Source organism: Camelina sativa, chromosome 12 (assembly GCF_030686135.1).
Source record: "Camelina sativa cultivar CO46 ecotype springtype chromosome 12, ASM3068613v1".
NCBI classification, from domain to species: Eukaryota; Viridiplantae; Streptophyta; class Magnoliopsida; order Brassicales; family Brassicaceae; genus Camelina; species Camelina sativa.
In genome coordinates this window covers 12,190,512-12,203,288 of record NC_141891.1, presented here as the reverse complement: position 1 = coordinate 12,203,288, position 12,777 = coordinate 12,190,512, and the positions used below count along the sequence as shown (strand labels likewise).

At 35.8% G+C, this 12,777-nt stretch overlaps 3 protein-coding genes across 4 annotated transcripts; 1 reads left to right on the top strand and 2 right to left on the bottom strand.

The window, feature by feature from the left end:
• The first annotated feature begins 7 nt into the window (after window positions 1-7).
• LOC104731515 (galactan beta-1,4-galactosyltransferase GALS3) lies at window positions 8-2,493 on the top strand. Its single transcript, XM_010450913.3, has 2 exons — window positions 8-1,627; window positions 1,964-2,493. The coding sequence occupies exons 1-2, from the start codon at window positions 432-434 to the stop codon at window positions 2,307-2,309; spliced, it is 1,542 nt and encodes a 513-aa protein (XP_010449215.1). The 5' UTR covers window positions 8-431; the 3' UTR covers window positions 2,310-2,493.
• Window positions 2,494-3,961: 1,468 nt separating this feature from the next.
• LOC104731514 (uncharacterized) lies at window positions 3,962-5,831 on the bottom strand. Of its 2 annotated transcripts, none has more exons than XM_087477939.1 (2): window positions 5,697-5,831; window positions 3,962-5,564 (listed from the first exon to the last, which is right to left on the bottom strand). In XM_087477939.1, the coding sequence occupies exon 2, from the start codon at window positions 5,379-5,381 to the stop codon at window positions 4,173-4,175; it is 1,209 nt and encodes a 402-aa protein (XP_087334065.1). In that variant the 5' UTR covers window positions 5,382-5,564; window positions 5,697-5,831; the 3' UTR covers window positions 3,962-4,172. The 2 variants fall into 2 exon arrangements, with proteins under 2 accessions (XP_087334065.1, XP_087334064.1); XM_087477938.1 differs by having other exon boundaries at window positions 5,679-5,758.
• A 1,275-nt stretch (window positions 5,832-7,106) lies between these two features.
• On the bottom strand, window positions 7,107-9,864 carry LOC104731513 (putative terpenoid synthase 7). The gene is made up of 7 exons (XM_010450910.3): window positions 9,611-9,864; window positions 9,252-9,528; window positions 8,768-9,146; window positions 8,461-8,682; window positions 8,244-8,385; window positions 7,770-8,018; window positions 7,107-7,680 (listed from the first exon to the last, which is right to left on the bottom strand). Exons 1-7 carry the CDS (start codon window positions 9,839-9,841, stop codon window positions 7,387-7,389), a joined length of 1,794 nt encoding a protein of 597 aa, XP_010449212.1. The 5' UTR covers window positions 9,842-9,864; the 3' UTR covers window positions 7,107-7,386.
• Window positions 9,865-12,777: the final 2,913 nt, after the last annotated feature.

The following is a 12,777-nucleotide window of genomic DNA, read 5'->3' as shown; positions in this document are numbered from 1 at the left end:
TCTAGCTAAGAACCTCATCATCCACAAGAATGAATGTTTGTAAACTCTAATTATCAATGGATTCAGTTTTTTTTTTTTCTTTGATAATAAGCACAATGGTCACCTTAACCATTTTTTTGTTACTACTGTACTATAATTATTACCCTTATTATTAAATAAGGTTTAGACTTTAGAAAGAAAAAGATACTAATAAAAACATCCCAACAAATTAGGGAAATGGCATTAACATTAAAGCAGCCGCAGGTAACAAGACAAAATAAAAACAGGTGTTACAGACTATAATAGAAAGCGACTCGACTCACCGACTCTGATTCGAGAAACAAAGAAAGAGAGAGACAGCTTCGGAGAGAATCTATTCATCTTCTTCTTTCTTTATTTCTTCTCTGATTCGAGAGAAGGATCCATCTACTGGTGAAGACAGAAGAGGCACCATGGCAATGGTCAAAGAGAAAGAACAAAACCATAACAAAGACAAAAAACTCCTCGTCGGAGTTATATGGAACTTCTCCGCCGAGCTCAAGCTCACTTTCATGGCTTTACTCGTTCTCTTCACTTTAGCCACTCTCTTACCTTTCTTACCTTCTTCCTTCTCTCTCTCCACTTCCGATTTCCGCTTCTGCATCTCTCGCTTCTCCTCCTCCCTCCCTCTCAACTCCACCACCACCACCACTACCACCGTAGATGAATCCACCTCCTCCTCCTCCTTCTCACCGACGACGGAGGTGAAGCTAGATCGAGTTTTGGATAACGGAGTTATCAAACGGACGTTTACTGGCTACGGCTCAGCAGCTTACAACTTCGTCTCCATGAGCGCTTACAGAGGCGGCGTTAACTCGTTCGCCGTCATCGGATTATCATCGAAACCTTTACACGTGTACGGTCATCCTTCCTACAGATGCGAATGGGTCTCGTCCGACCCGACTCAAGATCCGATTTCAACAACCGGGTCTAAAATCTTAACAGACTGGGGCTACGGACGGATCTACACAACAGTCGTCGTGAACTGCACATTCTCATCACTCTCCGCCGTGAATCCACAAAACACCGGCGGTAATCTCATCCTCCACGCCACCACCGGAGATCCAGAACTCAACCTCACCGATTCAGTCCCAGTCCTAACCGAACCCCCAAACTCCGTCGATTTCGATCTCTACAACTCCACCACCACAAAGAAGAAGTACGATTACCTCTACTGCGGCTCGTCCTTATACGGTAACCTGAGTCCGCAGCGAGTTAGAGAATGGATCGCTTACCACGTCAGATTCTTCGGCGAACGTTCGCATTTCGTTTTACACGACGCCGGAGGGATCCATGAGGAAGTGTTCGAGGTTTTAAAGCCGTGGATTGAGCTAGGGAGAGTGACGTTACATGATATTAGAGATCAAGAACGGTTCGATGGGTATTACCATAACCAGTTCATGGTTGTGAATGATTGTTTGCATAGGTATAGGTTCATGGCTAAGTGGATGTTCTTCTTTGATGTTGATGAGTTCGTTTATGTTCCGGCAAAAGAGACGATCTCGTCGGTTATGGAATCTTTGGAGGGTTATTCTCAGTTTACTATTGAACAGATGCCTATGAGTAGTCGGATTTGTTACGACGGTGATGGTCCGGCTAGAACTTACAGGTAAACAAACATTTTTTTTTTAATCATTGAGCTTTTCGTAAACCAAAACCCATGTGCTGCTCTGTTGTGTTGAGTGACTTAGAATATATTTTTGGAGTATATAATTAGTATAGTACTATTGAATAAGGGATATGATTCTGTCAACACTTGGCCTGCAAAAGTCTTTGTGCATTTCCGTATTAGTCTCCTATGTCGGTCCAGATCTTTGCTTTTATTTCACATCATGTGGTTTGAGTTAGAATTGTTTCAATTATTCTATCTTTTTGATTTCCTCATACGGTTTTGGTTAAGTTCTAGGACCGATACTAATGGTATTTATGCTTGTAATGTTTTTAGGAAATGGGGAATTGAGAAACTAGTGTATAGAGACGTCAAGAAAGTTCCAAGACGGGACAGGAAATACGCGGTTCAGCCTGAGAATGTATTCGCGACAGGGGTACACATGTCTCAGAATCTGCAAGGGAGAACATACCACAAGGCCGAGAGCAAAATCCGTTACTTCCATTACCATGGTTCTATCTCTCAGCGACGTGAGCCTTGTCGTTACCTTTTCAATGATTCTAACGTCTTTTTCGAGAACACTCCGTATGTACTCGATACTACGATCCGTGACGTTGGCCTCGCCGTGAGAACGTTTGAGTTGAGAACAATCGGTGACCGGCTGCTACGGACACGGCAATGAAAGAGAAGAGATGATTAAAAAAAAAAAACTGAATAGTGAATGTAATATTCATCTTTAGAAAAAATTTAGAAGTTGTCGAGATTTGGGACATTACGTTATTGTTTTCGTTTGGGGGTATATTCTTTTATTGTATCATAGTTTGGGTAATGGGTTCATTAATACAGCTTTTAAACTCTTTGGTACATCCGTACATATATTTATGTTCTTCTGTATGGATTAGAAAAGGTCACTCTTTGAGTATAATAATCACCGTCCGCATAATTAGAAGGAATAATCATGTTCTTATTCTTTTATTGTATCATAGTATGGTAATCACCGTCCGCATCATGTTTTGAGTATAGTTGGCTGGGTTTTGCTTTCTTTTGTGGAGGGTAAGGAACGTGCGTTTAAGCTTTTCTCGACGTTCACCGAATGTGTGGATCCTGTGAAAAGGGAACATACGGGACCCATGTTTCGTGGTTGTTAAATCTGCCTTTAGAAAGCGGTCGTTTGTTGCACTAGATTACAAGTGTAGTGTGTTCCATCATCATTATATTAAAAAAAAAAAAAAAACTATTTTATTCGTATTAATTATAATAACATGCGGTGTTAATAAATCATTCGAGATTTATGTTTGGACCTACACAACACAAATTATTATTTTCCCAACGGTTCGTTTCAGCAATTGATTAAAAACATCTTAATCACCTTCGTTAGATATTTGATCATAACGACGTTGAAAAACATCAAATTGATTACTACACAAAAGTATCTAAAAACTTTGGTGTTTGGAAGTTTGGAACGATGGAGACGCTTTGAAGCTACGGGTGAAAGAAACTTACATAGTGCAAACTGTAGACTGTAGTGTACCACCCCATTCACACCCATCTTCTTAAAAAAGAAACACACACACACACACACACACACACAGATGGCCGTGGTTAAGGTTAGATAATTTAGGGTTAGTGATGTTCACCGACGGTACGGAATCCAAATCGTCACGTAAAATAAATATATCCCACATTCAATAAAACCCTACCATTTCCTGATTTTCACATCAAATTTATTTTTAAAAACCTGTTTTGTTTTTTTCCCCAAAAAAATGAAGTGATTGTTGATGGTAACGGGTTATCAATAAATGTATACGTGTGTATCTATATGTGATTTATCACGTCAAGACATTGGTCAAATTTAATGTTTTCATGGTCCCTTTTTTGGTTATAAATTTTAATATATTGACGTTTCGGGAGTCACTGTAGACGGGAGTATTAATAGAAAGTGGCCGAGGCTGCAATATGCTCCGAGAATACAGAGTTTATTTACTCCTATTATCTCATAACCTAATTAGTACGTGAATCGGTTGCAGTGTTGTTTTTGTTTTTTGTTTTTTTGTTTTTGTTCATATGATATAATGTTAGGAATGATCTTGGACGGATATTAAAGCAATGAGGTCACTAAAAATAAAATGTGGTTGATGTAGTCAATATGGTTAAAGTGAAGCAATCCAAATATTGCAGATGTTTTATTCAAATAATTTAAAATTCATCGCAAATTTTTTATTCAGAAAGTTTGAAATATGAATTCATAAAAATATTTTTTAAGTTATTGATTTATATATCTGTTTTTGGGTAGGTAATAATAGTATTAACATAATATGAAATGAGTAAACAGTATTGGAAATTATCCATCCCACAGATGTAAATAATAAATTAATTTCACTTTAGTGTTCCTCTCGTGTATTCATGTCTTTACAATGGAAAAGTTTTAATTCTCTCGAATGGCAATTGCTACAAGAAAATATATATTCAGCAAGAGAAGGTTAACTTCATTCGGTTAATCAATATTAAGAAAAAAAATGAGAAAAGAATAGTTAAAAATCTCCATTCACACGGCTTGCGCTTCCAAGAAACTACTGAAGTCCTCGGTGGCTTGTAGCAACCGTGGCGTGATTGAATGTGTGGGAGACGTCGGATAAGAAACAGGTGACGAGGTTGAGAACCGAACGTGACGTGGTGACTCCATTGATCTTCTTGATTTCGAACCAGAAGTCTTCAAAACACCTTTGATCTCTTTCTCCAAATTAGGTTCCTTGTCGAACACGAAAGCCGCGGAAACAGGATCGTCTTGGTCATTCTCTCCCGGCCCGCCTTTAATCAATTCCGAAGGCAAATCAAAGAAATGGCCACCAAGATCCGCGTTGTCATCGTAAATCATAGCCGAAGAGGTCCATGAACCACACTCGAACCGCTCTAGGGAGGCTCGAGCCGACAGCACCGCGGTGTCTCTGATGGAAGCGGTTCTTGCCATAGATTGAGAGGAAGTCATCGTGGTGGTTCTTGTGAATGAAGAATCACCTTTTCGAGAAGATCTCACGGGTTTCCCTTTGCTGAAACCAGGTAAGTAGAGACACAAAGCGCTGCATTTGAACCCGTCTTCGAATGAACTGATGCTTTTCGAATTCGCGGTATTGCTATTGCTTCTGCTGGTTTTGTTGGACTCTGTTTTTGAGAAGAAAGAGTTGTTTCCACTACTCTTGTGAGAGAGACTCTTGGAATTAGAGGAAGAGAAGCCATGATGATGATGGTGCTGATGCTGATGCTGATGACTATTATGGTTATGTTGTCCGTGTCTTGATTTATGCAATAACATGTCGAAATCGAGCGATGGTGTACAAGCACGTCCTTCGCCGCAAGATTTGCTTCTCCTAAACGCAGTGGCCGCATCTTGAACCAGCATTAGGTCAAGAACCTGCTCAGTGGTTCTGTCCTTCCAATTATGACTCGAACTACGTCTAGGTGACGTGGCTGCTGAGTTTGGAAGGCTGCAGCTCACAAACTTCGTCTTTCGTTGGTTATCTAACGGCTGAGAAAGCGCCATGTCATCGATGTCTCTCGGACGTGAGACTAACATATCGAAGCTCTCGTTCCTCGACAATAGCGATTGTGGATCAACCGAGATCCGCCTCTCGGATACGGATTGCATACTCGTCTTCTTGATCAGAATCTTGGGCTCGTCTCCGCGGCCAAGAACCTCAAAATCATGCCAGTCCTCGAGACTACTATCGTCACAGAAGCTGAGAACATCAGTTGCCATTTTTGTCTCTTTGGCCTGAAATTGAATGAGAATAAATTAGAAATTGTAGTATTGGCGAAAAGGCCAAAACAGATTGATTGATACTTAAATACGGAGCAGGATGGGTTGCACGTCGGTGACTAATTTGGTAATGACTTGCACGTTTAGTATAATATTAACCCAAAGTGTTGTTGACTTCATCTCCTATAAAATGGAGATTATATCAGTTTAATATATTTTTTTAAATTAAATATTCCTATATCGTTGACATAAGACCATGCCCAAGATCAGAAAGATAGATCGGCCTGCACGACCTACCTAAGTATATAATATTACCAAGGTTTTGGGAGGATAGGTATTTGCAACAGTGAAGAGTGAAGATTATAAGTAGAAGGCATAAACTTCTATTACTTCTACAAGTCGTCTTGAATACATCTTTACAGATGTCTTGACAACTACACGTCTTTACACGCAATACTTGGTTATATCCCTTATATTTGGTTGGCAAAAACCATTTCAAAACCAAATGGAACACTATACTCCGCCAATGAGGTGAGTTTGTCGATATGTCTTATTTTTTTGCTAATATTATTACCTTTGTTTCTGTTTTGCCTAATATTTGCGGCTTTGAATTTTTTTGAGTTTGTTTTGCTTAAAATATAGGAAAAAATTCATTGAAAATTATCATCTATTCTTTGTTTCTGTCAGTCATTGTCTTTTGGCCTGATATATATTCTAGTAGCTCTAGTTACCTCTCAAATTGGACGGTGAGAAACAATACCAATTTTGATCGCAAGGGATATCAACCGGTTATGTTTGAATAACAAATTAGGATTTTGAACCTCAAACAACACACTTAGGAAACGATTAAAATATATGTAAATGTATTTTAAGCCTCTATTTTTACTTTCAAATATTTTCAAACAAATGATGTACTAGTTGTACAAACGTTATTTTTCTTTTGAATATAATTTAACATTAAATTCAAAAAAATATATATCCTACTATATTAATTGGGAAGTACAAATATGAAACTAACCTTAAATGTGCAAAAAATTACATTCAATTGCCATTAGAAAAACTTAATTAAAATTAATTAATTTAATATAATTAATTAAAAAACGAAAATAGTGGACACATTAAATAAAATAAATTGTAGAAAAGTAAAAAAAAATCTATTAGAATCAAAACTAATCTGTATTTTTTAAAAAAATAACAGCTAAGATTTTAAAAATCTAATCAAATAAAATCTACAACTACAAATTTTATCCTACTATATTAATTGGGAAATAAAATTATGAAACTAACCTTAAAATACGTAAAAATTACATTCAATTACCAATAAAAAAACTTAATTAAATTTAATTAATTAATTAAATAAATATAATTAATTAAAAAATGAAAATCAAGGACACATCAAATAAAATAAATTGTAAAAAGGTAAAAAAAAATCTATTAGAATCAAAACAAATTCATACTTAAAAAAAATTAACAAGTAAGATTTTAAAAACTAAATCGAATAAAATATACAGCTACAAATTTTATCAAAAATAATTTCCACAACAGATTAAAATTATTACAGACAAGAAAAAGAAGCCACAGACAAAAACAATGAATGTTGCTTTTTTTACATATTAGTAAAGATTGTGTTTAGTTGACAAAGGTTTAAACAATTTTATTTATTACATGCAAATGTTTTATTGACAGGTTTTCAATAAACATTTTTAAAATACAAAAATTATAATATAAGTAAATCAATTTTTTAATCACAAACTATTATAAATAACATAATAATTAAATAAATTATCACAAATTTTTATTAAAAAAAGTTCAACCCGCGGTTTTCCGCGGGTTAGTACCTAGTATAAATGTAATAGATGACGCACAAATGTTGTGAAATTTTCCATGCAAGAATTGTATCCAATTTCCCATGCTACAATTTTTTTCACATAATGTTGTGAAAAAGCAAAAAAAGAACAAATGCCACATATAAATCGAACATGCTAAAACATTTTTGAACGTTTTTTCAAATACGGATTTGATCGACAAACATAGAAGTCATATACTCCTTGATTTTTCCTTGGGGATTGGTGAATCCTTCATTTACATTGTAGGCGACGGTCATCATGCGTGCAAGATCAATAGTTGCCTTAAGAAGACAATGTGACACGCCAGTTGTTGTCAAGAACTCCTCATTTAGTGTCTTATTGGCATTTGCAACCATTTTATGAAGCTCCCTAAAAGCTTCCTCTTTGGTAACCGCATATTGCTTCATATAACAGTTGACGGCATTCGTGACATACCCTCTACTCATGTCGTCCTAACCAATATATGTGTCAGTTGGTAATATAGATAGAACAAGAAAGTAGACATAGCCGATATGTGAAGAAATGATTTATGTAATTGTACCTCATAACCCATTAAATCATTCATAAGACGACCTTTTATAGATAAAGATCGGACGAGCTGTGGTCTGGATTTTAACCACTCAAAAGCTTCCTGCGTAGCCATATTTCCCATAGACATGAAAATACCCGCCAAGGTCGCACCCACTGTGACCTCCACCTCACCAACCTCCATGTACTCTTCAAAGCTAGGCAAGTGAGCAGCTTGTGCCCATTTTTCGAGATCAATGTTGGCTTTTGTAGCTGCCTTGAACTGCGCATGCTCAAAATTAAATATTCGTTAAGTCTACAAAAAAGTATTCTTCAAAAACTTTTTAATTTAAAGTAATGAAATACCCACCAAGACTTCTTTTTTGAAAATATTAACCTTACGAGTTTTAAAAAATTCCAAAGCCATGAGACAATATATTGCCTTGATTAATGTATATATATTTGTCTCACATAATCATACTTACAAAGAAGTTTTTCATTTGGTTACCTCGTCTATTGTGGCATTTACACTGTAAGATCTTCCTTCCGGCCTAAGTTCTCTTTGAAACTCTTTAAAAGTGTCCAAAATGAAGTTCAACACAAATCTCAAATAATCAGGTTGTTTATCCATTGCTTGATCAGGAGCCCACCTGTACATCATGATCATTGTTTATCTAGAGTTTTGATAATAACGATGTATGTGTGTTAAGTCATATCGTATATACCTTTCTAAGCTGTTGGCGAGGCTTTCAGCTTCAGGAAGAGACGCATACCTATCAAATGTGTCATCTAGAAGCGCTAAACCAGTGAAGTACTGAATCATCATAGTCCTTGCACGTGAGAGTTGTGGTTCATAAAACACTGCTTGCACAAGAAAATGATGTTCGACGATTCTGTCTCTGAAGTAAGGGGGTAAGTTACTTGCAAACTCTAGCTCCTTGTACCATCTTGCATCCAAAGATATAGATATAGTCAGAATAACTTCTTTATAGGATTGAAAGCTAAGCCAAAGAAATTGAGGAGATTACATACTTTGTAAGGATTTTGAGTTCTTGAAGGTATTTGAGTTGTCCTAACTTGAAACTGAGCTTAGCAAACCTGATTAGAATCTCATCATTGTTTTTTTCTTGTTCATAGAATGGAATGAATTCCACTGGGACTAACATCTCCATATTCCAATGCTGAGGTAGACCAAGAGCATTTCGTATACGCACTGAGAGATGAGGCGGGCACACTTCACTTGCAGCTAGTGACTCCAAGTGGCTCGATGTGAAGCTTAAAGCTTCGTCTAGAATATAATCTTTTGTCGTCCTCAAATGTGTAGCTTCATACAAGCTCAGCATACCCTTGGCATCTCCAGTTAGAGTTTCTTTAAAATCTCCATTTCTCCCTTTGAATCTTTGGAATACATCTATTGACCAAAATTAGATCAAGTTATTATACATAATAAATAGAGATAACAAACACTTGTTCGGACATCAATGATGATCAAAAACCTAGGTAGAGACTCCTTTACCGGAAGATATATGGTGACCATATCTCCTTAAAACCCAAAAGATGATGGAAACTGTGTACAAATCATCTTCGCCATCCATCATCTCATCTATGCTTTCAGAACCCTGTCTTAGAGTTTCATAGATCTCGTCCTCGAAGTGATATGCAAGGCCAAGGCTCACCAACAAATATACCATAAGTATTCTCTTCTTCGTCGAGTCAATGCGTTGGGAAGACATGAGTGTGCCCTTTACTCGCGGCTTTAGTGCATCGAGCTCTTTCCAAAGCGCATCCATTTCCTAGAAGTAAGATATGTATACATGCGTTAACCTTCTCTACGTCTCAACATTACGTATATATATCATATACATATGGACTTACCGAGACCTCGATGGGAATCGAGTGGAAATAATGAGTCCATTCAGAAGTTGGCAATTTCTTGAACTTGCGAATACGTTCTTGATCATCACACGTCAGAGTACTATTAGTAGCCTTCAAACGATGCTTTAATGGCTTACCTGGGAATGACGTCTGGGGGAAGCCATTGAGTTTGCTTGACGGAAATAAAACCTGAGATCCAAGTTTTGGCCAAAAAACTGATGTGGCTTCCATGTTCACTACAAAAATGTTATGGAATCCCGTTTTCATAATTTTATAGTCCACAAAATCCATCCTTACGTATTTTTATTTGTTTTAAAACACACAAGATTTTGATATGCAAATATTCTATAATTAAAACAAGTTATCACATAGTATATTTATAAATATTATATACTTCAAAAATAATATTTATTTAATGAAAGATTTTCTTGTACAAAATAAAAATAATATAATATAGTGAAAGATTATTTTCTTAAATTTACATTATATTCCATGAAAATCTTATGACTCAAAGATACCTTTCCGAAAATTTCTGTTGCTAAACATTTTGACTTTTTAGATATGTAATACTGTATATTATTAGTCATTTTTTTCAAAAAACTACCTATTTTATTTTTTAGACTTTCAACATCAAATTTTTTAGACCACAATATATCCTGCCTATTCTGTACTTTATTTTGACAAAAACAGTATTTTAATATTTAATAAAAAAGATATCACTTAATATATTTCTGTTTAAACTAAATTTTTTATATCAAATATCTCTTATTATATAAAATTTGATTTTCAAGGTTGTTAACTCACATGATCTCTAATTGATGTAATAAATGAAACAATATATCAGATTATTACATATGGTGAAATCTCTAATCATAAAATTGACATGTGTCAAGATCAAACGAGTTACTAACTTTAAAAACTAATTTTTATATAATAAGATAAGTTATCATTAATTGATTCAGAAAAAGGTAAATAATATGTTAGTAACTTAGTATATAATAACTAAAAATATATACTTTCTATTATTTTCGTAAAAACTTTTTGATACCATTTTTCTACAATAAAATTTTAAATTATATTTTACTCTGATAATAAATAACTCATATTGAATATTTTATTTTTAATATTGAAAATGTTTTGATTGAAAGATTTTTACTAAAAAAAAAGTTTCCTAAATTTTTTTACATTTTTAATAAATAGAGTTTTAGTCATATATTTCAAATTTTTACGACCATAGTTAATTTAGAACTATATTTATTAAAAATCTATTTATTAAACTAAAATCACACGCGTATGCTAGAAATAATAGCAAAGATTATAATCACAATGAAGTTGGTTTTAAGGTTTTATCTTACGTAAATTTGCTTTTTCTTCATAAATATATGATTAATAAAAAAAACACACACAAACTAGTTAAAATATGTAAACAACCATAATCTAAACTCAAAAGTAATCAAATCTAGATAACGTAGCAGCTGAGTTTGGGAGGCTGCACAAATTTCGTCTTCTTGTGATGATCCAATGGCTGAGAAAGCGTCACATCATCGATGTGTCTCGGCTGTAGTCAAACCACTTTGAAATGTTTTTCAACGAGCCAGTACAGCGGGATTGTTTATTTTTGCGGGTTTTTTGTAAACATAAAAATCTTAACCCAAGCCACTTAATGTTCGTGGATATTTCGAATCAGCTGCATACTCTCTTATACACTTTGGTGTCACTCACCTTTTGTGCTTTGGCTAATATGTTTATATTGTTCGTCGTCTGCTAAACGCCAAACTTTTTCGTATGCTTTGTACATCGCGCCACCTACACATGTCATGCATACTTTTTTTTGGCTCAACATCAACTTTCCATTAACCAAATCAAAGGCACATTACATTCGTCCAATAGAGTTGGACCACAAAACAAATGCAATGGTTGATCAAGTACAACCCTGGAACACTAGGCGGATCCAACGCTATCTAATCGAGAACCATTGCATTTTTTAACCACAGCGAGATAGATAACACACCACGACTCGAAATGAAATCTTCTCTTAAACCACCTAAATTGACCCAATGACATGAAAACATATACTAACACAGAGAAGGCCTAAACCAATACTGAAAGCAGATCAAATCCCAGCTATGAGATCCTCATGATCGGCGTGAAGAACTTGTCTCAATAACTTCAACACCCAGAAAGCGCATTATCAGAAAAGTTTGGTTTCTCCAGCTTTCACTGTTCCGGTCATAAACCTAAAACGGACAATACATCCGACTGATCCAACCAAGAGTCATAAAGTTTTAATAACCGGCGAAATAGATGATTCTCCGAACTAACTATACCAACCAGAATGCTAATCATCCAAAGATTAGAAATTGGAGCACAAATTAGCATTACCATCACCTCACAGTGCAAGTTCAAAGAGGCATCATCATTCCCGTCAAGTTACGAGACATACATCACCTTGGTCGGACTGAAAAACAAAAACAACACCACTCCTTGCTGCCGGTCACCGACGTGGCTGGAATGGAGCACATACTAAACCAGACCCCACCACTAAAGCTCGTCGAAGAAAAGTTTCAGCCCTCACTGCTTTCCGATGCCCACAAACCGTTGGTGACAAAATGGCAAACGAAGTCACCACCCCAAAACCACCAGATCTGACCCAGAATCGACGCTGTCTTCCAACGTCTGCACTAGGACCTTCACCAGCAACCTCCACCCGACGGATCTTCGCTTCACGCGCCGAGGAATCACCAAAACCATTCAAACGACGGCGAGAATAAAGCAAGGAACGGGAAGACGAAAATGGAACTACAAAGAGGAAGAAAAACTAAGGAGAGCGAAGCCCTCTCCACCGCCGGAAAATCAACTGGAGAGGCGGATCGAAAAACTGGCGACGGCTTTCTCTCTCTAAGGTTTTTTTCTTTTTTTGCGTCTCTACTTTTACGGGACTTTATACATGTCATGCATACTTTTATTTGCAATTAAACCAATGATGACATTTAGTGGTATATATGTTTGTAAAATTCTCACAACTTAATTATATTTTGTTTGCAGTTGCATATACGGCGGATTTGCTACATCACTTCATATTTATATTATTTTACATATTCAGAGACAGTCAATAATCAACAATATAACTTATAACACCATACAAAGTTAGCTCATTTACAAGACAG

What these genes read in the sequence shown, in the direction of transcription:
- LOC104731515 (XM_010450913.3), top strand. Translation starts at nt 432, where the DNA reads ATGGCAATGGTCAAAGAGAAAGAACAAAACCATAACAAAGACAAAAAA. An exon ending in GGTCCGGCTAGAACTTACAG is followed by an intron (nt 1,628 to 1,963) that starts GTAAACAAACAT and finishes TAATGTTTTTAG; the next exon opens with GAAATGGGGAATTGAGAAAC.
- LOC104731514 (XM_087477939.1), bottom strand. Translation starts at nt 5,381, where the DNA reads ATGGCAACTGATGTTCTCAGCTTCTGTGACGATAGTAGTCTCGAGGAC.
- LOC104731513 (XM_010450910.3), bottom strand. Translation starts at nt 9,841, where the DNA reads ATGGAAGCCACATCAGTTTTTTGGCCAAAACTTGGATCTCAGGTTTTA. An exon ending in TGGTCACCATATATCTTCCG is followed by an intron (nt 9,147 to 9,251) that starts GTAAAGGAGTCT and finishes TTTGGTCAATAG; the next exon opens with ATGTATTCCAAAGATTCAAA. An exon ending in ATGATTTAATGGGTTATGAG is followed by an intron (nt 7,681 to 7,769) that starts GTACAATTACAT and finishes TATATTGGTTAG; the next exon opens with GACGACATGAGTAGAGGGTA.